The 24,288-nt window shown below is 36.9% G+C and overlaps 1 protein-coding gene across 4 annotated transcripts in view; it reads right to left on the bottom strand.

Annotated features, from left to right (window-relative positions):
* Nucleotides 1–24,288, bottom strand: part of LOC120423534 (serine/threonine-protein kinase minibrain) — a 109,887-nt gene that overhangs the window by 62,548 nt on the left and 23,051 nt on the right. For 2 of the 4 annotated variants that reach the window (XM_039587384.2, XM_039587391.2), the window contains exon 2: nt 21,007–22,519. In XM_039587384.2, coding sequence (XP_039443318.1) covers nt 21,007–21,730 — 724 coding nt within the window. In that variant the 5' untranslated portion in view covers nt 21,731–22,519. Of the gene's footprint in view, nt 1–3,669; nt 4,209–21,006; nt 22,520–24,288 lie in introns of those variants that run through there. The other 2 variants (XM_039587396.2, XM_052711210.1) reach the window with 1 other exon arrangement.

Genomic DNA, 24,288 nt, shown 5'->3' with positions numbered 1-24,288 from the left:
GTTATATTGTTTTTTTTGTAATTTTGAGTACATTTTACAAAAAAAAACCTTTAACTGTTTCAAAGAAAAACTAAGCATATGTGGCTATTTTGAAGTTAATGAAAAAAAATTGTCAGCAAAAACGTCTTATATTACATTGCTCATAACTTTTCAGGATCAACTCGAATCGTTTTGCAATCTTCGACAAAATTGTAAATTTCACATTAGAATCTCACTCTCAGAAAACTTCTACACAATTGTTACCACCTTTTGTGAAAAAGGTCTAAAAAAATCATTAATCGTTTTTCTAGTCACCCTAATAACCAACCGTTACTTTGACTCGATTGGCGCCTACAAATAAAAAAAAAATCAGTGTCTTAAAAAACTTAACAACTCAAACACTGATTTTTCAAATAATTTTTATGGGCTTGACAAAAAGTTAACATTGGTAATAGTTTCAACACAATTTAGTTCTGTTTTGTAGAATTACGAACAAATCGAATCAGTAAAACATTATTTTTCCATTGTAATTTTTGGCAATTCACTCAAGTTGACTCATTTGGGCGGTCGTTGAACTCGGATGGTCTTAAAAAAGGAAAATTGATTTCATTATCCGAAGGGTCCAGGGATAGCTTTGGATATTCGGAACTGCGAATACTGACTGAACTGGAATGTTCCCAAAAAAAAAAAACATATTTTGAGAGCTTTTTAAAAAATACGAAATTTCGTGTAATTTTAAATGTTTTACACAAAAAAAAATCTGAATTTATGCAAAATTTGTCTTATATTAATCTGGTGCGCAAATGTTAAAGTATGAAAATTTTAGTATTTTTATAAATAGTTTTTTTTAATTCAGTAAATTTTGATAATTTCAGTTTTTGTTACTAAATTCTTTGTGAATTTTGTTTGTTTGCAATTGTGATACCCCTAATGTAAATTGTTAAATTTGGGATTTTTCAAATGAACTTTTCAAATTTACTTATTAAAAAGTAAAAAAAAAAATGCAGGGGACCAAAAAATGCAGGAAAAACTTTAATTTTTGTATTTGCAATTTCACAGGGAACTACAAGGATTTTTAGACATAGTGGATTTTGACCCACAGATTGGAAAATGACGAAAAACTTTTCAAAAAATAATATGTTTATGAATTTAATGAAATTCATTTTAAATACTTCAGAGAACCATTAAAACTTTTTGTTAAAAAAATCTAATTTAGCTTGAAATTCGAAATTTAATTTTTCAGCGCTTAATTTTTCAAATTAAAAGAAAATTTAGTATTTTTGTTAAAAAAAGCAAAGACTTCTCAAAAGAGCCTAAACCGAAAAAAAGGGCTCCAAAATTTTCTGGGGGTTCCTTGGCCAAAATAATTAGACCCGAATTTTTTGTTTGGCCATTAGCGTGACCTACATCGTGCTAGGGTGGTTCGAAAAATGACAATTTTCGTCATTTTTCGCAAAAACCACTTTTTTCAAAAATTATATCTCCGCGTCATTTCATCCCATTTAAGCTGTCTTAGACGCAAAAGAAAGGTGATTAGTTTGACTATTTGAGAAAAATAGTAAGAAGTTTCAAAAATCTAGCTTAACATTTGAAAAAGACGTATGAAAACTTAAAATGGCGTTTTGCCCGTGTCTGGACCAAAGAGCTTATGTCAGAAAATATTTTTATCGGATTCCTCGGAAAATTTCACATAAGATATCAAAAAAATTGGCGATGTCGAACCGTACGTTTCCGAGACAAGGTTTTTTGAAAATAAAAACTGAGTTTTTCGACGCGCCACGCGCAAAAACAGGAAAATGACGAAATCTGCAAAAAATAAACTTTTTTCACTAAAACAGCGATAACTTAAAAATTTACATGTTATGGAACCAAAAATTTTGCAGCTTTTAGTACCCTAAAATGTATAGGTCATCGCTGAAATTTTGAAGTTATCGCAGTTTTGAAACTTCTTACTATTTTTCTCACATAGCCAAACTAACCACTTTTCTGTTGCATCTGAGACAGCTAAAATCGGATGAAATGACGCGGAGATATGATTTAAAAAAAAAGAGGGTTTTGAGAAAAAATATGAAAATTGCCATTTTTCGAACAACCCTAGCACGATGTAGGTCACCCTAATGGCCAAACAAAAAAAAATCGGGTCTAATTATTTTGGCCAAGGAACCACCAGAAAAACTTTGAGCCCGATCGGAGAACAGTTTTTTTGGTTTAGGCTCTTTTCAAATGGAATTGCTAGGTAAACATCAAGGTTGAAAGAAAATCGATGAAATTTTCGTCGTCAATATTATCGTCTGACTATAACGATTATGACTATCGTTATTTCGATAATTCTACGATAACTCATTTTAAAAAACATTCTAAACCCGATTAATTCAACCATATCATGTTAAATTTTCAATGCTTCCACTAAGAATATAATTCTTGAAAATTTAATAGGTTTCAAAGTTTAAATATGTACTTGAAACTGTTCACAATATACCGTATTTTTTCGAAAATACTAAAATTTTCAAAATATGCAAAATGGGTATCAAACGAAGCGAAATTTTGAATGCTTTTTCACTTCATCCGAGTTTTTTTTTTTTGAATTACTTAAATTTTCACAAAATACCATATTTTTTCGAAAGTACTCAAATAAAAAAAAATGCAATTTGAGTATCAAACGAATTGAAATTTCGTACGCTTTTTTAATTTATTTGAGTTTTTTGTGAAATGCTAAAATTACTCAAATTTTCAAAATATGCAATATGAGTATTAAACAAAGTGAAATTTTACATGCTTCATACATGCATTCAAATTTTTTTTGAGGTATCAAAATTTGGCTTCGCTTGAGTATTTTCAAAAAAATACGGTATTTTATGAAAATTTTAGCTTAAATAAAGTGAAAAAGCAAACCAAATTTCACTTCGTTTGATATCCGTATTGCAAATTAGGCCGATGCAAATATTTTTAAAAGTTTTTGTCCCTCGGCTCTGGCCGGAGTCGAGGGGGAGGACAAAATATAAAAAAAAATATAAATATTAAAATGACATGCCATAGTTTCAACATACATAAAAAAAGGTTAGGTCGTTAGCTCAATCCAGGTGTAGGAGTCGTCTCCCTGGGTCCTGCCTCGTTGGAGTCGCTGGTAGGCAGTTGGACTCACAATCCAAAGGTCGTCAGTTCGAATCCCGGGGTGGATGGAAGCAGAGGTGTAAAAAGAGGTTTGCAATTGCCTCAACAATCAAGCCTACGAACACCTAGTTTCGAGTAGGAATTTCGCAATCGAGAACGTCAAGACAATACTGTAGAGCGAATAATTTGATTTTGATTTTGCTTCGAAACTTACGAAATATATTTAAGAAAGATTTTAAAAATTATTTAGCGTCCATTATCGGCGATAAAATTATCGTTATCGTCCCTACGATAATAATAGAACTAACGTTATTGTTATCGAACATCGATATTTTTATCGTTAACAACCCTAGTAAAGGGTTAGACGATTGAAATTAGAACAAAACGGATCAGTTTACAGCATCCCTCTTCGAATCAGTGGTGTGGGGTGTCCACAAACGAAGTAACGTCGCAAAGATGTCACGCTCACATTCCTTCGATTGGGAAAGGTCAGCACACACGCACACATTCCGAGCAACTCGGACACGGACGGGTGCGTTGATCCTCCAATCCTATCCCTTGGCGGGGCTGATGTCTTACCGTGGCCACCACCAACGCGAGCACCCTTTTGGTTGAGCTGCAGCGGCTGCTGCGGCCACGACTGGCTCGTCGAGATGTAGCACAGGGCGGCGCTGCTCATTGTGGTGCTCTGCCTTGAACCCCACCCGTGCGCAGATTAGGCCTCAAATTGAATCTATCCAAAGATATCTTCTTCACCGTTCAATCGCTGAACGCGCGATGATGTACTCCGCCGCACCGTTCGATGAAAAACTCAATGTCTATTATTATATATCGTGCGGTGGAGAGAGTGCGCGCGCGAGCAATTTTCGCCACCACCGCCGATTTATTTTTGTTTTATTTTTGCTGCTTCCTAGTTCTTGCCACTAAGCAAAGCAAAACAACACACACGACGACGACGGCGACGACGCAACTCTTGGCACTTGACGGTTATGCAACACTCACAATAACACAGTTTCGTCGTCGGAGTTATTTTCCACTGACGAAATCCACAAATCCACTAAACTAACTCCGTTCCGGTGGGGAATTGCCGCCGGAAGCTGCGCGACCTTCCCGGTTCCTGGAGACATCAACGCTTCAGCCGTCTTAAACTCGGCGCACGACGCGAACTCGCAGACTTGACTAACTAGACGGACGAACGGACGGGGACGGGGTGCATCCGTTCCGTCAGAACTTCAAAGCACGACTGCTTCTGCTGCCGCCGACTGTCACCGGGGCGTGTTGCAACAGTACGAACGTATACACACACTTTAAGTCGTAACTGGCGCGTGTTGGAAACCTTGGACACGAGCCCCTTTTGGTGAAGGAAAATTAGGGGAAGGTGGGGAAAACTAGTACAGCTTGTTTTGAGTATAAATCAAATCATTCGATCTACAGCATTGCCTTGGCGCTCTCGATTGCGAGATTCCTGCTCGAAACTAGGTGTCCGAAGGCTTGATTGTTGAGGCAATTGCAAACCTCTTTTGGCACCTTGGCTTCCATCCACCCGGGATTCGAACTGACGACCTTTGGATTGTTAGTCCAACTGTTCAAGATTTGACAAGGAAGGCGCTGATTTATTTCTCAATGATCGATTCCTATGCAACCTGGAAATTCTAGTGTACTTTTTCAAAAGGTCCTACTTTCATTTTTGTTTCAAACTTTTAGTTTATAGGTGATATAGAGGTGATCTGCCCAAATACTGGAAAATGGCATTTTTCAACTAAAGTTTCCGACCAACACGAAATTTGGATTTGGAAGTGTTGATGCTCCACTTGTTTAAGGGGTCAAAAGGCAAATCACCACGGTGTCCCCAAGTATGTTTCGCTTGGAGTTGGACGGTTTTTGGGAATGTGAATGGTCTAAGGGAGCCACCCTAGGCGAGTGGTTACGACCGTTTGCATTGCTGTTCGAATGGGAATCGAACCCAGGACCATTCGCTTACAAAGCGAACATCGTAACCATTCAGCCACGACTGCTCCTCTTCAAACAGGTCTTGTTACGATTGTTTTTTGTAAAAATTGCTTATATATCGTTTAGGTAAGGCTACCAACTGTTCGGATTTTTTCCTTACCATACGGATTTTCAACCCTTTTCGCGGATTTTTAACAGGCCGGAATTTTTGTACGGAATTTTTCACAAAATATGGATTTGTACGGAATTTTAATAACTGTAAAAAAATTAATTGTTTTTTTTTTTTAATTTGTCCAAAACGATTGCATTGTTATTTCACTGTCAGATCGATTTTAAAGAGATAACTTGGATAGTTTTCCAGAAATTCCTAATTTCAGAGTGGATTATAAATTATTGTTCTTTCCAAATTCTTTACAAAACGTGTTTATTCAATAAAAGATCCAAAGGCTTTATAAAGTAAATTAGCAAATGTAAAGTTTTTTAACGGTCCTGTAAGCTATTGTGTTGCACATGTTTATTGGACCTTTTCAATAAAAAAATCCAAATGTTTTCGCGAAAACACTGAGACTGATATTATTCGTAAAAAGCAACTTGACATTCCGTGAACTTTTAAGGGTTTAACAAATAAAAATGAAGATTTGATTCATGCAAATCACGGTTTATTTTGTGAATATGTTTGAACGTGAAAGTCATAAGCACTTTGAGAATAAAGTGGAATTTGTAAGCTGCAAAAACGATACAGTTTTATATCTTTAATTCCCAAAATTTTAAATTTATCTAAATAATTCCTTGAAAGTTTTTCTTATATCATGGTGTCATATCGGATTTTTGCTGAGCAAGAGTAGGTAGCCTTACGTTTAGGTTAGACGCTAGAAATTTGGTTTGATCGACAAACTACTATTTTTTCCAAAAACTTTTCCGAAGACACCAAAGCCCTAAAACGACAACCAACAAAGTCATTTTTTAATTTTTTTTTTTTTGTAAGGCGGTTGCAAATATTTTTTGATGTTTATATTCTTCAACTCTGGCCAAAGCCGCAGGGGAGGAGTGGGGGGGGGGGCTTGTATAAAAGTATTGGCGAAAAAAAATTGTTGGCCGGATAAAAAACTTTTTACGGTACCGTACATCCGAATTTCACAAAATTTCCAAATATTTTTAATGATACCAAACATGCCTTCCTTATATGGTTCTAAATGCAGGAAAATGCATTTCAAATAGTTTTCAGTCGGTTAGACTCCTATTTTCATTGAAATTTTTAAATTCTTTGAAAACAATTAATTTTATGCACCTTTTCTTTTGGGAAGATTTTTTTTTCGAATTTCGTTAGGGTGGCCCCATACCTATTTCCCTTGACAATAAAACATTTTTAAATTAAGATACACAGCAAAAAAACCGGTGGTAAAATCGCATGCAGACGCATGCGAATCACCTTTGTGAAAAAAGCATGTAATTTTGCATGAGGAAACGTCCGTGTGTCCAACTTCCGGTCTACACCAACCGTTTCTATTAGAAAGCACCAACACAATCAAACGATTTCCGTAAATTTCACAACAATTTCTTCTCCGAAACACACCCTTTCTTTCCGCTCCCCCTAGACACTCACAAACCCAAGCTCGACCGCATGTAATTTTGCATGAGGAAACGTGTACACAAAAAGCATGTAAGCAAGAAAAAAAAGGGGCACGGACTTGGTAATCTGGAAATGATTCTCACCGGATTGCTGTTATTTTTGGGGTGTGCGAAGTCTTTTTTTCTTGCGTACATGCTTTTTGTGTACACGTTTCCTCATGCAATATTACATGCTTTTGCTCCCAAAGGTGATGTGCATGCTTTTGCATGCGATTTTACACGGAATTTTTTTACTGCGCAGAGTGGTTCGGAAAGGGGACAACCTTAGCTGGATTTTGCCGATTTTTTAAAAATTGGGGTCGAAAAGGACCCCCATTTTTTAACATTCCAACGCCCAAGGCTCCAAAAAAGTTGGAACGGTAACTTCAACTCAATGGTTCTCGGGCATTACTCAACCAATTGGGAAGATTCTTATTTCCAGTGATTTGTTAGGATGTCTAGATGATTCTAGAACTTTGCAGAACTTTATTTGATCAAATCTGTAATTTTTGCGATCAAAAACATCGTTGATTGAGTAATGCCCGAGAACTAGCGAGTTGAAGTTACCATTCCACCTTTTTTTGGAGGCTTGGGCGTCCGTGTGAGTTCCAGTGTTAATTCCAAGGGAAGGTTTGAAAAAATCAAAAAGGTTGCGAAAATTATACACAAGTTTAAACACAAGTCTAGAGACGGAGTTGGGTCCAAGAGAGTCAAAATTGTTTTTCAGTTGAAAAAGCTACACATCGAAATTTACACGTACATTTCTATAATTTTTGTTAATAAATTTAAAATTTTATTTCAAAAACAATTCTTGTAAAACAGGAAATTTCAAAAGCAAAATGATTTCAAATTTTATTTTAAAAAATTATACATTTCCAGAATTGTGAACTAATTTAAACATTATTTTTATTTTCAGTACTTAACCAACAACAAAAATGCGAATTTTGATACATAAAATGATTAGCAAAAAAACTATAAAATTATGTTTTTAGGATGTACTAATTATTTAGTCATTTTGATCACATTGGTACTGATCAGAAGATTCAAACAAAGATAAATACAAAAAAACAATAAATCAACAAATTTAAGGTGATTTTGTTTAAAATTTCTTGATAAATCTTGTACTCAAACACGCTTGCTCGTCTTTTTTTTTTTTTTTTGTTTATCAGGTAATTTTTGTTTCAAGTATTTTCGTAATATTTTGGATATATTTCATATTTGTTGCCTGATTTCTAAAGATTTCGATCTTAACTCAATACAACCTAACCCCATCTCTAAGCAGGCTTCAATCTAAAAATTCGCCAAAAATATTTTTTCAACCATCTTTAATAGTCCCAGACTATGCCTCTACCCATTTATTTTTAACAATTTATCAAAAAATGTTTTCAAAAAACATGTTAAAAATATAAATTAACTCTAAAACTAAAAATGTTACTGATAGGAAGTGGTAAAATAAGCCAAACAAACAAAAACTGAACAAGGTAAATGCAAATCAAAATACTTAAAATTTAATATAAAAAACATAAATAAAAAAATTAACAAGAAAATTTAAAAAAAAATCCAGAGGCCTCCTAACCCCACGAAAATATAAATTTTTGAAAGAAAATTTGGCCAACAGACTACTGATTAAAATAATATGTTAAAAACGCTACGAGTCTTACCCCAACATCCCCTACATTCTGTGCAGTGCGAGAGGTGTCTTGGTAATGGCGCTGATGCGCGAGAAATTGCACCGAATCGGGCGAACAACGCCGTTTGTCTCAGTACACAATCCGTCAAGAGGCTGAAGATCGCTCACTGTAGTTGGTGGAACCCGTACACGTAAAATACGATAATTTTTTTTTTTAAACTTGATTGTAAAAATTGCGAGAACCTTTTTGCAGGTCTGGAGAACTTTACCTGCGGTAAAAGCGGCGCGTAGGCGAAACTCATTTCGGGTGACCAAATCCAAACAAAACCTTCCCCGATTCAATTTACATTTTAACAACATCGCCCACTGCCCAAACTCAGCCCTGTGCACTCCAAAAAGCGAAGTATTTTTGCGTGTTGCAAAGGTTATGTTTTGAAAACGACCACTTGTAGCACGCGTTTTGACAAGGGTGGACGACGTTGTGGGGGTGGCCTTTTCCCGGAAGCCTACACACGGGCGTAATCGGCATCCGTCAGCGCTGACGTTGGAAACACCCTGAAAGTTTCCTGCCCGAGACGCCCACGGCTCCGTCGGACGCAGACTTTTCCATTATTTCGTCTGAGAAAGCTAAAATAAGTCTTCCAACGATTCAATTTTGATCTATTTTTCGTTTCGGATGCGGAGGGAGGGGTTTTTTATAGCCTTTTACTCACGTTGCCGCTCTTTCTTTCAGTCGGGAGTTTCGACGTCGCGCGCAGTGTTGCTGCCGGCAAAACACGGAAAATCTATAAATATTGTGAACCGCGATTGAATGGACAGGTTTGGGCGCAAGCGGGGCTGATGTCGTTTTCGAGGTACGTATGACGTACGCCACTTGTGCAATTACTCGAGCACTTTTGAGCAACGCACACTGGTCGACGTCAGTCGATGTCGTCGTCATCGCCGGTGAACCCGTCGATAAATAAAGCCACCCGGAATCTCTGCCCGACCTTTCCCCCACACCACCCACTTCGATTTCTTGCGTTACTCATCCACAGCTCCGCGAAACAAAAAGCCTTTTAAATACTCGGTTAAATTAAGCCCTTGCGACTTGCTCTCGCCGGCGATTAATTCGACAAAGTGCACCAGGCCTGCAAAATGTTTCCAACCCAGCGTACACATGAAGCAAACCAAAATGTCAGTTCACTGCTAGCATATGACTGTAAGCCTACTGTGTCCGTTCAACCACTCCTGCCTGACTCGTGCCGGTCGGCTGCTGGAGAATGAGAGACGTGAAAAAATGAGCTACACTCACTCAATTCGTGTCGTATGACTGACTCATAAAATTCTCTTTAAACACTATTTTGACTATTTTTAAACAATTGAATGGTTCTAGACTGTGCAAAACACTTAAAACAACCATAACTTATATTCAAAGTTACATTTCCCGGCATAAATCCCAACTTTTTCTGTAAAAACTTGTTTCTTTATGTGTGTGCGTGCAACGTCGAATGAGCGTTGGTCGACTACTGCCTCGCATTGCAGCTGCTCAGTGAGCTAGGGCACTCACGACTGAGTCGAGTTTGTTTATGTCACGGTTTTGCGGTTCAGTGAATGGATCTGAAAAAATCGTGTATGCGTCGCCGATTTTCGCGTCTGGACCCCTGACATTTTCAGCTCTGAAGTGCACTCTACCAAGTTGATGTTGTTTAACGCCTGATGGACCTACCGACAAGATAACTCTAGGAAACTGATATTGTTACTTAGCACTCCCTAACTTTTTGTAAGTGGTTTTCGGCCATTCTCATACAGCAGTTTTAAAATTCATGGAAAATTTTAATGTTTTTAAAAGCACTTTAAACTAACGCTTATTATCTTAAATTTGTTTTTTTTTTATTTTTGACATTGGAAAAACCATAGTCTATAGTTTTATTCAATTCGGTTTCAGTATGCACACAGGATCCTGAGAGTCTTTAACCCAAATTTCCCAAATCCCCATTACAAAAATGTTGCGAATAACGTCATGATTCGAAATCCGGACACTTAGTAGCATATCATTTATTTTCTAGCTGGCAAAAAATCCTGTAATGAATTGGAAATGTAGAAATATTATCAGGATGTAGCATAAACAGTCCATTTTAAAAAAATTTATGCAAACTATATTTTTTAAGAATTTCAAATCAGAGTTATTAAAAAAAATTACTTGTCGTGCTTCGAATACCGGACACTGATAAAAGCTGATTCGAATTCCGGACATTTGTTTTTGATTATGATTCGCACAAATTTGGACTGAAATTTTAGCGAATGGCATTCTTTAGGTCTCAAATAAGCTGTTAACAACAAAACATACGATATTTTGCATAAAATTTCCTAAAAATTTTGAAAATCAAAACGATAATTTTCTGCTTTGCCCTCTCGGTGCTGAAGCCGCCTGTGAAATATTTCAGTGAAAAGTTTCACTTTTTTGGTAAACTCATATTTTTATGTTATTTAATTGTTTTGGCATTGATTACAGCAACCATACAAATTTGAAATGAAAGTTTATGTTAAAATTCATCAAATAACACAGCTTTGACAATTATTATGCGAACTTTTATCCAAAAAATTGATAGAACAAGTTTAGGTGTCCGGATTTCGAAGCGTCCGGGAATTCGAAGCATGTCGTTAGGTGGGATGTTTGTATACTCTAAAAAAAAACAATGTTTTCAAGGAGATAATTTATGACAAACTACTTAATTTTTTACAAATATTACATTTGCAGAAAATGCATTTTTTTTACAAAAAAAAAAAAAAATGATGCACAACTATTTGGTGAGCTTAAAGCACATATGTTGAAATGTTTGGGTTGATCCAAGAGGATTTACTTATCAAAGTTTTATTTAAAGAGTAGTAAAAAAATAAAAGCTTTTTAAAACATTCATGCAAATTTATTATATCTGAATCTCAATTCATTGTAATGATAATGCTATATCGAAGTTCAAAAACGAAAATTGCAGATATTTTTTTCAACCATTTAAAAAAACAAATCTCACTTTTTGAAAAATAAAAAAAAAATCATGATTTTACCTGAAATTAATTTTTTAATCTTCCGAAAATTTGACATATCAGCCTTCATACTGACCTTTATTTTCTTAAGTACATTTTTTGTCAAAATACAGGGGTTTTGAAAATAAAAATATTGGTTTGTTTAAGATTTTGTCCAAAATTTTGTTGTTTTTGGCCATTTCTAAGAGTAAGATTTGATTTTTCAGTTTCAATAATATTTTTAGTGAAATGTTCGTCAAACTTTCCCATAAGTTTACCTTTGAAATCATTTCAATTAAACCCAGATACACACATAGGAACCCTTATGGTACTTAATCCACCGCACAGTGGGAAAAATCGAGGCAAAAAACAGACTTAATTGATGCAGGTTTATTAGAACATTTAACTAAGACTTTTCTTGCAAGAAAAACTCCGAGGAATCGATTGATGATGGTGAGATTCCGAGGAAATTTGCTGTTTTTATTAGTTTTTAAAATGTTGCTGAAACGTTCCATACTTTGACGTAACCCTTGCTTAAGTGAAAAATTTCTTCGAATTGATTGATCATACACAGTAAAAAAAATCATGGTAAAATTTCATCTACATTGGCTTTGATAGTCCAGTTTTCACAGCGGCGAGTTGGACGTGCGGGATGGGGCGCGGACTTAGTAAGCTAGATATAACTATCGCCGGTTTGATATTTTTTTGGGATTACATTTTTTTTCCTAGCGTCTGCCAGATGTAAATTTACACATTATTAGAGGTAAAATTAAAGCTTTTTTCTGACATAAAAGATGTACTCCTTTTCAGATGAAATTTTAGCATGATTTTTTTTACTGTGAGTGAGAACCCGCAAAATGTACATGAAATTTAGAGGTGGGCAAAACCGCTCTTTTTTAGGAGCCGCTCATTTTCGTTCGCTCATTAAAAAGAACCGCTCTTTTGAACGGCTCTTTGGCTCTTTTTCAAAGTTTGGATAGAAAGGTTTTTTATGAATAGTGCTTTTTGGAGTGCACAGAACATATCAGCAACATATTTAAAACTAATAAAAACAGCAAAGCAAAAACAGGGTAAATCGGCCTTAAACGGGCCTTACGCAAATTTCCACGGATTCTGATTTTCACAGAAAAAAAAATCATGGTAATATTACATCTGGAAAGGGGTACATCTTTTATGTCAGAAAAAGGTGTAATTTTACCTCTGGAAATGTGTAATTTTACCACTTTTCTGGTGTAATGTCATTTTTTCAGTCTAAATAGAGGTAAAATTACATTTTAAAAGAGGTAATATTCAACCTTCCAAAATTACAGCTTCCAAATTTACATTATTTTTTACTGTGTTGCTCATAACTATCGATAGGATTGTCGGATCTTCAACTTTTTTTAACTCGATGGAAAGGCCTTTTGATTACGCATCTAACAATGGATTGGTTGATCCGAACATTATTTTCATCAAAAAATCTGAAATCCGGCTTCAAAAAATTGTTTAATTTACTAGATTAAATTTTCAAAACAACCAATCTTTCATGGGTTTCCTATGCAGATACGACCTTTTGAAAATTTAATCTATAATTAATTGTTATGGTTATAACTTTTGATAGAACTGTCATATCCTCCATCTTTTGGACTCAATGGGAAGGTCTTTTGATTATCCATCAAAATGGGTTGCATAAATGATCCGGACAATCCTTTTCATCAAAATATTCGAGAAAAACGAAGTTGACTTTATAGCTGTCGGCCACCATTGCTAGTACAAACCACTAGTGTCTTCCTTTTAACTACAAGGACTTCGCCGCCCTGAGCTCCTAAGTGTTTGAGTACGGCACGGTTTGACGGCGCCGGATGCCACTATTTTCACTTAGAGTTTTAGAGCGCCCGCCGCGGGATTCGAACCAACAACCTCTGGATTGTGAGTCCAGTGCACGGTCCGATTGATCCACACTGGCGGGACGAGAACCGACCACAAAAAAGTGTAAAATTAACACTTAAGTGGTCATAACTTTTGATAGCATTTTCAGACCTTCAATCTTTTAGACACGTTGGAAAGCTCTTTTCAATCAAATGTATAACAAGACGGGGTAAGCAAGCAAATGTATGCCACTTACTGGCCAAAAAGATCAAATTTAATGCACTTTTGATCATAATTTCTATTTCCGCGAGACCATTTCTCATCATTTTGTTGGCACAACGAAAGTCGCCATCAATATCTTTTCACTTGCGCTAACGTTTTCAAAGCGCTTAAGATATAAAATTGCTTCCAACGTTCCAACTACCGGAAGATAAAAGAACTAAGCTGAAAATGGAAAAATGGGCGTAACCCAATGCATTCTCGTTTGATTAAAATACATTTGGGAAATATTTTTTTGAATGCTTGTAAAAGGTATAGAATAACTTTTAGTAAAAGTGAAAATAAACAGAAATGTTCACAAAAAGTTGCTCTACTCGTTGGTGTACTTGGTTTCAGTAAATTTCAAGGAACACTCCAGATTATCCAGCATCATTCAAACACGACCGCTGATTAGGCTTAAAATGGGTCTATTTCTCCTACCTACACACTAACACAGAAATTTGCTCTGAACTTGATCCTGAGTCGACATGTTAACGTGAAGGTGGGTCTAGGAGGTCAAAATAAGAAGTTCATTTTTCGAGTGGTTTCATAGCCTTTCTTCAGTAAGGTGAGGAAGACAAAACCGCTGTATCTATACAAAGAATTGGACTTAGGACGAAGGTCAATATGGAGACTTTTATGGCAAATTGTTTGGAAAATCGATTCCCGGGAACGGTTTCTAAAAATGTTGACGTTTAGACAGTTGACAGTTGAAAAAGGATTATGTATTTTAAATAATTTTTTTAGAAGAGACATACTAAACAACATTTTTCTGCAAATATTTGAACGAAAAAAATCGTGGGCCTTCAATTTTCAAAAACATGTCCACAAAGATTCATTTGTTAACGGAGAGTTTTTGTGCCACCAAAGTTGCTCAAACATAAAAAAGTAAGAAAACAAAGTACCTAATTATAAAACGAATCCAAAAAAAAAAGTCTAGTCTAGAGATTATCAGCGCCCGCGAGTATTTTTAAACCGAAATTACTTCCCTAATCACCGCGCGTTGATAAAGTGTCGTGACGCTCAGTGATCCACACACAGAACCGTACACCACCGCAAAGTTCGCATAACACCGTTGTCACGCGAAGCTATCTGACGACGCGACATCATCATCGTCGACGTCGCTGTTAAATTGGCCGCGTGATTCGCCGGCGTCGCAGGCGCGATTATCACTTTCACAGAAGCGTGCGCGCGATGAGCAGGAAGTTTTGGAGCGAAATGTTTGTGAAAATGGTCGCCAAACTTGGCTTCAGCGAGTTGCATTTGATGCACAAACTGCGTCGACCTGCCGAGTCGTTACCAAGTCAGCTGATGGCGCTGTAACAATCAACAAGTGGCAACAATGTAACGCTCATCGCTGAGGTGTTGATAAACGCGCGCGCGCTGCACTTTGCTGCGGTGCGTATTTATAGCTGCTGTTGCGGCGTCCACTTTATCAGGTGTTTGGTCGTACTTATCACCTGTAGTTCACGTGTACAAATGGAGGGGGTAACCTGCTGTTAAGCTGACCTAGTTTAGGGCGCCAAACGTTGATAACGTTTCTAATCTAGGCGTACACGTGTGGAGGATCTCGTAATACTACTGGAAACAGGACGCGTGCCAGGTCTTACAGAGGGATTGGAAGTCGTCCAACGCTGCCACGGGAAATACTCCTTCCCAAGAAACTAACCCAAACCGGACCCGCTCTGATACGCCCCAAAAATACTCAAACCGTCAAAATGATTGATTGCTGTCTGTCCCAGCCCCAGCGCGGGTTCAGTTCAACCGGTGGACTCTGAGCGGTGCCCGATATCTGGCCGGCACAGATCGAGATTACGCGACACGCCGGCAACCGGTTACCGCACCCGGTGCGGCGCTTTCTTCGTTTCTGGGAACTGATAACGTGGCCGCGCGCGCAACCGGACGTCACCCGCCAAGTCACGCGTTCTAACTCGCGCGTTTGTGAGTGAGTGTGGAAATAGAGCGTCGTCGTTGTCGTCGGCAAAAATTCGAATCTGGAACGACGCAGCGCGTGTAACAGGTCCGTGCTTTATAGGTTAGGTACACAAACCACGCCGAGGGGTACGTCGCGTAATCAGGGACGGGGTCCTTGGGGATTCTGCTTGGAAATTAAGATTGAATAATTTTACATAACCAAATTTCGAACTTCAATTCCCAACAAAAAAAACGAAACCTTCGTTGGACCCCTCGACCCCCCCAATTCATATTGGTGGGATGTTGCACTGTACTGTTGTGTTGTCTTCGGGACAGTCTGGCTTGTGTCTCCTGCCGCTCAGGGGTGGGCTATTTTTGCCCGCACGCGGATATTGCCTCATTTCGACGACCTACATTCGTCGCGGCGCGGTTTTCACGACAAATGACGAAATTGACGACGACGACGACGTGTACCTGTGGAACGAGCAAGCGTGCACCTTTGTGATTTTGAGATTTTGCTAGTGTCTTAGCTTTTAAAGAAACAAATATTGAGTATCTCCAGCCAAAAAACAGGATTTTTTTACTTTTTACTCGACCCTCTTCGATATCAATGTGTTTTTGTGTGTATGGAGCCAGTTGCACTACTCACACCCCACAAAACATCAATGCAATCATCAATTGGAGCGTTTGGTACGGTATGTCCACGTATCCTTCCTCCCCTGTAGATTCTGTGAAATATGATCCGTTCTCAGAATCGTCTCTGCGATAAACACAACGCAGTAGGGCTGGCCGCTTAAATTTTTTTCGGGAGTTCTCGGATGTACTACAACTATAAATAATGACAAGAAAAGTGCTCGGGGCGTAATCTTATCACAAGACTTTCCAGCATGCTTTCATATAGCTGGTTGCGTTTGTGTTAGATTATATTAGATTAGATTAGATATGGAGCGAGTTGCACTCGAGAGTGACATTCGAGAAGGACATAAAAAAAGCAAAGCAATCCACTTTAACGACCCCCGGGTCGTTTGTGGGCTCTGTTGCAAGTTTCTGCTCATTTCTAGGCGTCCGAAGGTGAGTCACCCAAAACCTCTTTTACGCAATTGGACCGACATTTTACCTCCCCATCCGATAGAAGGCCAGGAGGATAAGGCGGGAATCGAACCCGCGCCCCATAGCAACTTAGGGATCGGCAGCCGAAGCCGCTGACCACCGCGCCACGAGGCCATAAGATTTTTTAAATATTGTTAAATTTTGTACCATCAACTGGGGCGAATCGGGACACATAGGGCGAATTGGGACAGCAGTTTTTTTGAAGGAGCACAATGTTTTGGTTTTTTTGGTTGGTCTTGATTTAAAATTTTTGAAATTTTTTTTTCAAAAAGATCGGAAAATTTCATGAATGTTTCATATTATAACATTGTAAATCGGACCATTAGTTGCTGAGATATCGACATTAGAAAATGGTGGGTTGTTTGGGTGAGACTTGGAAAACATCAATTTTCTTGTTTTAAAACCTTTGCATGGCAATATCTCAGCAACTAAGGTTCGTCCGAAAAAGCAAAATATAGAGAATTTTCTCAGCTTTTCAAAAATATTTTTTTCAAAGGTGGGCAAACATGGGCACTATTTTTAAAAAATCAATAACTACGACTATTTTGAAGAAAGTTACATAAAAATGGCTATAACTTGAAAACGGTGCACTTTATCAAAATTTCACTTAAGTACTTTTTGATTGCAAATTCAATTTTACATCGAAAAATGAAATTGAAAAATTTTTGCGACCAATATTTCGATTTTTTGAAAAAAAAATGTATTGATTCAAAAAATCATAACTCGGTCAAAGATTTTTTGCCCATCCTGGAAATTTCTGAAAAGTTGGCATTTGATGTCCTCTTAAACATATCAAAAAATAAAAAAAATATAAAAATAGTGTTTTTTTGCAAATCAAGTTTTAGTGACAAATGGTGAAATTAAAAATCACCAAAAAAAATTTTACCGTGTATCATTTTTTTCAGTGTAGTCCATACCTACAACTTTGCCGAAGACACCAAATCGATCAAAAATCCTTCAAAAGATACAGATTTTTGTAATTTCACATATCATTTTTGTATGGCCAGCTGCCAAATTTGTATGGAAAATTATATGAACGAACTAATGATGCAAAATGGCTTCTTAAGGCATACCGAAGGCACCTAAAAAGTTTCAGCCGAATTAAAAAATACAAAAATTAAAACTAAAGAAAAAAAACCGATTCCGTAGAGAACTGCTCTATTGACGGTTTCGAACCAATTCTTCTTGCACAATACTATTTGAAAAATGTAAGATATCAATTTAATTTTCATCCAATTTGATAATGAATAAAAAAGTAAAAAAATCTTAATTTTTCTTAAGCGAAAAGAGATTTTTTTTAAATTAAAGGTAAACCAATTACTTAAATGTAATAATTATAAGGCAAGAACTATTTTCTGCATTGAATGTTTCAGAAATTATCATTATACGGCAATTTCCCACGAAAACAGGATGATTCGAAAAAAAGTTCTCCGATCGGGCTCAATTTTTTTCTGGGGGTTCCTGGCCAAAATTATTAGACCCGTGTTAGGCTATTAGGCTGACCTACGTCGTGTTAGGGTGGTCCGGTGATAACATCACAATTTTTTTTGATAAGTTATGTAAAATTTTCCAAGGGATCAGGTAAAAATATTTTCAGACAGGCTCTTTGGTCCAGAAACCTTAAAAACAGCTTTTTAAGTTTATACGTCCTTTTCAAATGTTCAGCTAGATTTTTGAAACTTCTTACTAATAGCCAAACTAATCACCTTTTTTGCGTCTAAGACAGCTAAAATCGGATTGAATGGCGCGGAGATATGAATTTTTGAAAAAAAATTGTTTTTTTTGCGAAAATCGACGAAAATAGCAATTTTTTGGACCACCCTAACACGGCGCAGGCCAAACAAAAAAATACGGGTTTAATTATTTTGGCCAAGGAACCCCCAGAAAAATTTTGAGCTCGATCGATGAACTTTTTTTTTCGAAACATGCTGTTTTCGTGGGGAATTGTTGTATAAGATATAATCTAGAGTTTTTAAACATAATAAACATAGCTTATAGGACTTTGAAAAAACTCTAGCAATCTTGAAATAAAACGATTTTTTTTTTCAAATATTTTTTTTCTGTACATTTTTAAAAATTTGTTCGGAAAGTAAAGAAAATATTAATTACACTTGAATTTTGGAAATTTCCGGGAAACGAGATATGTAAAAGAAATCTTCGTAAATTAAATATTTTATCAAGAAAAAATCGATTTTTTACGCTCTATCTATTGATAATGACAAAACTAGTTTATATTCTAATACTTAGGGCAGCGAATGACCAAAAATTTAAAATGAAAAGTAATAAATTTGTTTGTTTTCAATGAATTCAGTTACAAATAATTCTTACTAATTTTATGAAACGTTAATTTGAGTTGCATCATTATTTTAAGGAACTATATAAAACCTTTTGATTTTTTTTCTGAATCTACAAATACAAAATCGTTTCTTGAGCATTCTAAGGCTCAAAATTGTAGTTTAAAATATTTACGAATAATTAATTCATAATTAATAATTTAACATAATTCGCACTTAGTGATTTTAAAAAATTTGCACAAACTTGTTATTAGATTTTTGTAAAAAAAAAACAAATACAGCTTATACAGCTTATATATAATTTCCCAGTATCGGAAATTCGGCAATATGATAAACAGCGACTCAAAACAACAAATTAAACTTTTTTTTTTGTTATTTTTAAGGTTAACTGTAAATATTCATTGAAGAAATATTTCAGTTATCAGGAAAACGAAAATGTTCACAAAAATAGACTACAATTGATATGCTCGAGAGATGATATGGAAATCGAACTTAACTTGAAAAGCTTTTCTCCATTACTGCCCACCATTGAAAAAACGGCTAATATCCACTTTTGGCAAAAACGAGATATCAGCACCAGGCGGTAGAGGATGCTCCAACACATCTCCTGCAACTTGAATTTCACTGAAATAGTGTTTAGACTCGGCTGCCGATGCGAAAAACCAAACGGCTAATATGCCACTCTTAAGCTAAGAACAAGATTGTCCGTTCGACGCAGTGGTGAACGCAGAACGCTGTGCCAGTTCGATTTTTCCATCAACTGTCAGTCGAACAATCTACAGGGGTTGCTTTGTTCAATGGTCGATGACTGGCAGGCTATGATGACAGGCGCAAAAATTTGCGTTTGCGTTCAGGCCTGACGGACAATCTTGTTCTTACCTTTATGGGAAATTGCCTTGACGGAGATTTTGTGACAAACACGTTTTTCTCGGAATACTTGATTTGGCATAATAGCCGAATTTTCAATTATGGGCAGATTAGAAATAATTTAAAAAAAATAATATTTGAAAAAAGAACATTTGATTTCATTTCTGGGTGTAACTGCTTAATATTTTTAAGGTAAATTTTTGGGTCCACATTTGTTTTAGCTTTTCTTATTGGAATTAGTTAAAATTTAAATTTTCTGAATAAGAAGATTAGAAAAGCATTGGTTTATTTGAACTTGAACTTCGAACATTGACCATTCAATGTTCTAAACAATTTTGAATTTTTCAAATGTTTTTCTGATTAGTTTATATGTTTAAAACTTCCCGGGAGTCTCGACCGAATTTCCCGGGAATCGAGTGGTCAAAAAATGGTCGATTTCCCGGGAATTCCCGCTCGTTACCCTCTACTAAGAAGGTGAAAGCTGCCAGAAATAAATAAATTAACAACAACAACAGTTTATCTTCAAACCTCGAGTTTTGAATGTTTGTCCCTTAGAGATTAAATGAAGTCTGTGTGGGGTAAAACTTAGCAAAATATTGAGGTCACAGATGAATTTTGCTCTTTTGCACAGAAAAAAAAATCATGGTAATATTACATCTGGGAAGGGGTACATCTTTTACGTCAGAAAAAAGGTGTAATTTTACCTCTGGAAATGTGTAATTTTACCACTTTTCTGGTGTTATGTCACTTTTTCAGTCTAAATTGAGGTAAAATTACATCTTAAAAGAGGTAATATTCAACCTTCAAAAATTACAGCTTCCAAATTTACATTATTTTTTTCTGTGTGGTTCATATAAAAGCTGATGAGCTGAACCTGAACCAGTTGTTGATCGCATATCAAATTTTAGATTTTTTTGGATTTTGGCATGATTTTTCTACGAACCACGTGCATTTTGAATAGAAATGAGGTCTTTATTTGATATTTCCATGGCGGTTAAATATCCCAATGATTGCATTTTTCGAGCTCAAATCCACCCAAATTTACATCAACATTGATAATTTGGTTTTTTTAGTTAGAGATGATTGAGTAAACTACTGTTAGTCTGTAATTCTCTGTACTTTCGGAACATACACAATTGAGATGTTTGAATATTCTACTGTGAGAAAAAAATCCATAACAATCGGTTAAAACCATCATTCATCATTCATTTCTATTTCACTTATGTCCGATTTTTGTTTTCATACGCATAGTCCAGACCATGAATGATCATGACAGTCGCTAAGTTTTTCAATCAAAAAAATGCTTAAAACAATAAACTTTTGTCGATTTTTTTATCGAAGTCCGTCAAAATTTGGTAAACTGTTCTTGGCAAATTTATGGTAAATTTTCCCCTATGCAGCATTGATAGAAACAACAAAAATAACTCTACTTACATTTCTGCTTTGCTTTGTCCGTCAACATCTTGGTGCTTGCGATGATATCCGATTCTATCCAATGATTAACTTGTTGCTGCTGCTGCTGCAGATGATGATGATGCGGTTGATAATGTAATGAAGCTTGCTGCTGAATTGGCGGCAACGAGTGCTGCTGCTGCAGCAGATGCGAGTGATAATGGTGATAAAACGGTTGACGATGCTGCTGCTGCTGCTGCTGCTGATGAAGATGATGGCGGTGATCCAAGTTATCCTGCGAGTGCGACTTGGCCACCTTCAGCGATTTGAACCCATTGACGATATTGTCATTGATTAACGAGTCCAGATCACTGCCAAAGAGGAGATCGTCAATGTTCCGGTTGACGGCGAGGATGCGGTTGCCGCTGCCGTTGCTGGAGCCGCTGCCACTGCCACCACTTCCGTTGCCGTTTCCTCTGCTCCCACCCGCACCACCCCCTCCACTTCCGGACAGTACGAACCCTCCTCCTCCGCCTACGCCTCCTCCTCCTCCTCCACTCAGACTATCCTGGCTTCCGCTGTGTGCCACTACGACGCCCACCGGCCCGAGGTGTCCTGCGGCCAAACCACTGCTGCTGCTACCACTACTGGTTCCGCTGGTGGTGCTGCTGCCGCCAATGCCTGTACTGTTATTGTTGCTTCTTCCACCGGACGACCCTCCACCACCGTTGTTGAGTGCTGCAGCCAGATGAGGGGGGACTATCATGCCCCCGGTCGGCACATTCAACCTGGCGTTCAACTTGATTGATCTGGCCCGCTTCCTTTTGCCTTTCGCCGGAAATTAGATCTTCCGGCACTTGACCCACACACAATTTTCCTCCCCCACTTCACTTCGTTTCGTTTTCTCTAAAATTTAACTTCTTTTTTTTAGAGATAATACACAATTCTTCACGTACCCACTCCGTACGTACGGCCCTTCTGCTCTGAACACACTTCTTCGCCAGTGACACTTTCGGACAGATGCACAATGCCCAGGCTGAACGCACTTCTTCCTGCTCTTCAGAGACAACAATACAAAACACTCATCTTTCCGCGATTCTTCGGCTAGAACTGCGCTAGCACACACATTAAAACCATCTTCTTCCAACTTTTCCGACAAACCTTCTTCCCTTATTTTCCTTTTTCGCCCTACGCCCACTCTCGAGCGATGACACAAAGGGAAAAATCCGAACGCGCTTAGTCACCACCGCCGACGACGAAGATTTTCCAGCTGCTGCTGCTGCCGGAACCGAGTTTTCCCCCGCCGATGTGCACCGTGTGACACATAAACAAGTTCTGAAACGCCCGTCCCGTTGTTCAATTCCTGAACACACTCTGGTTGTTGTTGTTGTTGTTACTGTTGCTGTTTGTTTAGTTTTATATTTGCCTTTCTTTATTATTATTATATTCAGTCGAGCGGTCCGGCTTATTTGCGCAGAACTTAGTTGTTGCGCTGGTCGGCGCTTTGTTTTCCGAAGGGATGAGCTGATTTAGGTTTAGCTGCCCTGCGTCAATCCTGTGTGTGTGGGGAAAAGGGACGAGAGATGGGAAAGGGATATAATTAATTAGCGATCATTGATTGGAAGCAAAGCAAATGATAGAAATTTACAGCGAAAGTGATTGGCAAATAAGTTGTTTTATATTTTTTTTATTACTCGTAATCCTGCCTAGAAGGTGCATCGCAATTTCCTGGAAATGGAGCACTATTTCGCCAGAGTAGTGTTTGCGAATAGGTTTTGACCAGGTTATCATCACAACCAACTAGTTTTCAAAAAAAATTAAGTTATTTTTAATCTTCAATTGAAAAGCATTTTTGGATTATTTTGATTGCAGAATGATTAAAAAGAAAACCCAACACAACAGATAATAATAAACACTGCAATTCAAATGTAAAGGCTAAATAACAAAAATGTAAAACAAAAAAAACATCACAAAATGCCTAAAGTAAGGTATAGGTTTTACTTTATGGCTGGACATGAATTTTAATCGGAAAAATCGCTAAAAAATCACACTGCATCGATTTTCGACTCTTCGTCGCCAAGTTGTTGAGCTTGGAATCCTGGCACGAGAATGCTGGCGCATATATTTTGTGGCTCGAGATATACTTGTTTGTAGTAGCTTGTATACCGATGTTTCCTACAACCCGGGCAGACGGTAATAACAAAATTAATAATATTTCAATAACAAATCCTGTTAAAATAACAAAAAGTGTTATTATTTTATCCTGAAGTTCAACTTCAAGAAGAAAAAATAATAACAGTTTCTGATAAAATAACAAAATTTGGTATTGAAGTGATATTATATTGAAAATGTTTAATAACACGCTAATAAGAGGAAATGTTATACATTTCAAAAACTCTCCTAATAACAAAATTTGTTATTCGTTCGGTATACTGACTTAGAAATAAAATTACCATAAATCGCACAAATGGAAAAGTTTCTAAGTGTCCATAACACAATCTGTTATTATTTTTTCTTTTGTTAAATATGTTTAGATCTTTGGGATAATTTTGACGAATTTCGTCAGGGTCATTATTTTGGCCATGAAATGGGGTCCTTAAGCTAAAATTATTCTGAATAGTTGAAATTTTGAAAATTGATTTTTTTTATTATTTGATATACCCCCTAAAGGACTTTGCTAAAATTGGCTAGAACTATGGGATAATTTTGACCAATTTCGTTGGGATCATTATTTTGGCCATAAAATGGGGTCCTCAAGCTATTTATTATTCTTTAAAGTTGAAATTTTGAAAGTTTTTTTTTTTATTATTTGATATACCCCCTAAAGGACTTTGTTTAAAATGGTTAGAACTATGGGATAATTTTGACCAATTTCATCGGGGTCATTTATTTCACCATGAAATGGGGTTTCAAGCTAAAATTAATCCGATAAAATTAACTTTTGAGAGTTCATTTTTTTAAATTTTGTTATATCCCCTAACGGAATTGATTTATTTATTGAGAATTTTTGAAGTGTGAATAACAAAAACTGTTATTATTTTCACAGAGCCAGGAAATCGGAGCTGACGTTGAAGTTCGAGCTGGAGTGAGACCTCGGAACCTGCATTAAATTCAGCAAATTTTCAGCAACTTTTACTTGGAGTCGGAATCTGTGAAGTCGGGTATTTTTGGAGAGCTGAAGTCGTCATATCCTGCATCCAGAGTCGGAGATGTCTTCAAAGTATGGATTCAAAGTCGCTTGGAGGATCCCGACTCTGCAGCCCTGACTAGTACCGAGGAGTTATGGCAACTGCAGGTTTATTTGCAAATTACAAATAAACCAAA

The sequence above is a fragment of the Culex pipiens genome, chromosome 3 (assembly GCF_016801865.2).
Source record: "Culex pipiens pallens isolate TS chromosome 3, TS_CPP_V2, whole genome shotgun sequence".
Classification (NCBI taxonomy): Eukaryota; Metazoa; Arthropoda; class Insecta; order Diptera; family Culicidae; genus Culex; species Culex pipiens.
This window is presented reverse-complemented; position numbering and strand designations above follow the sequence as displayed.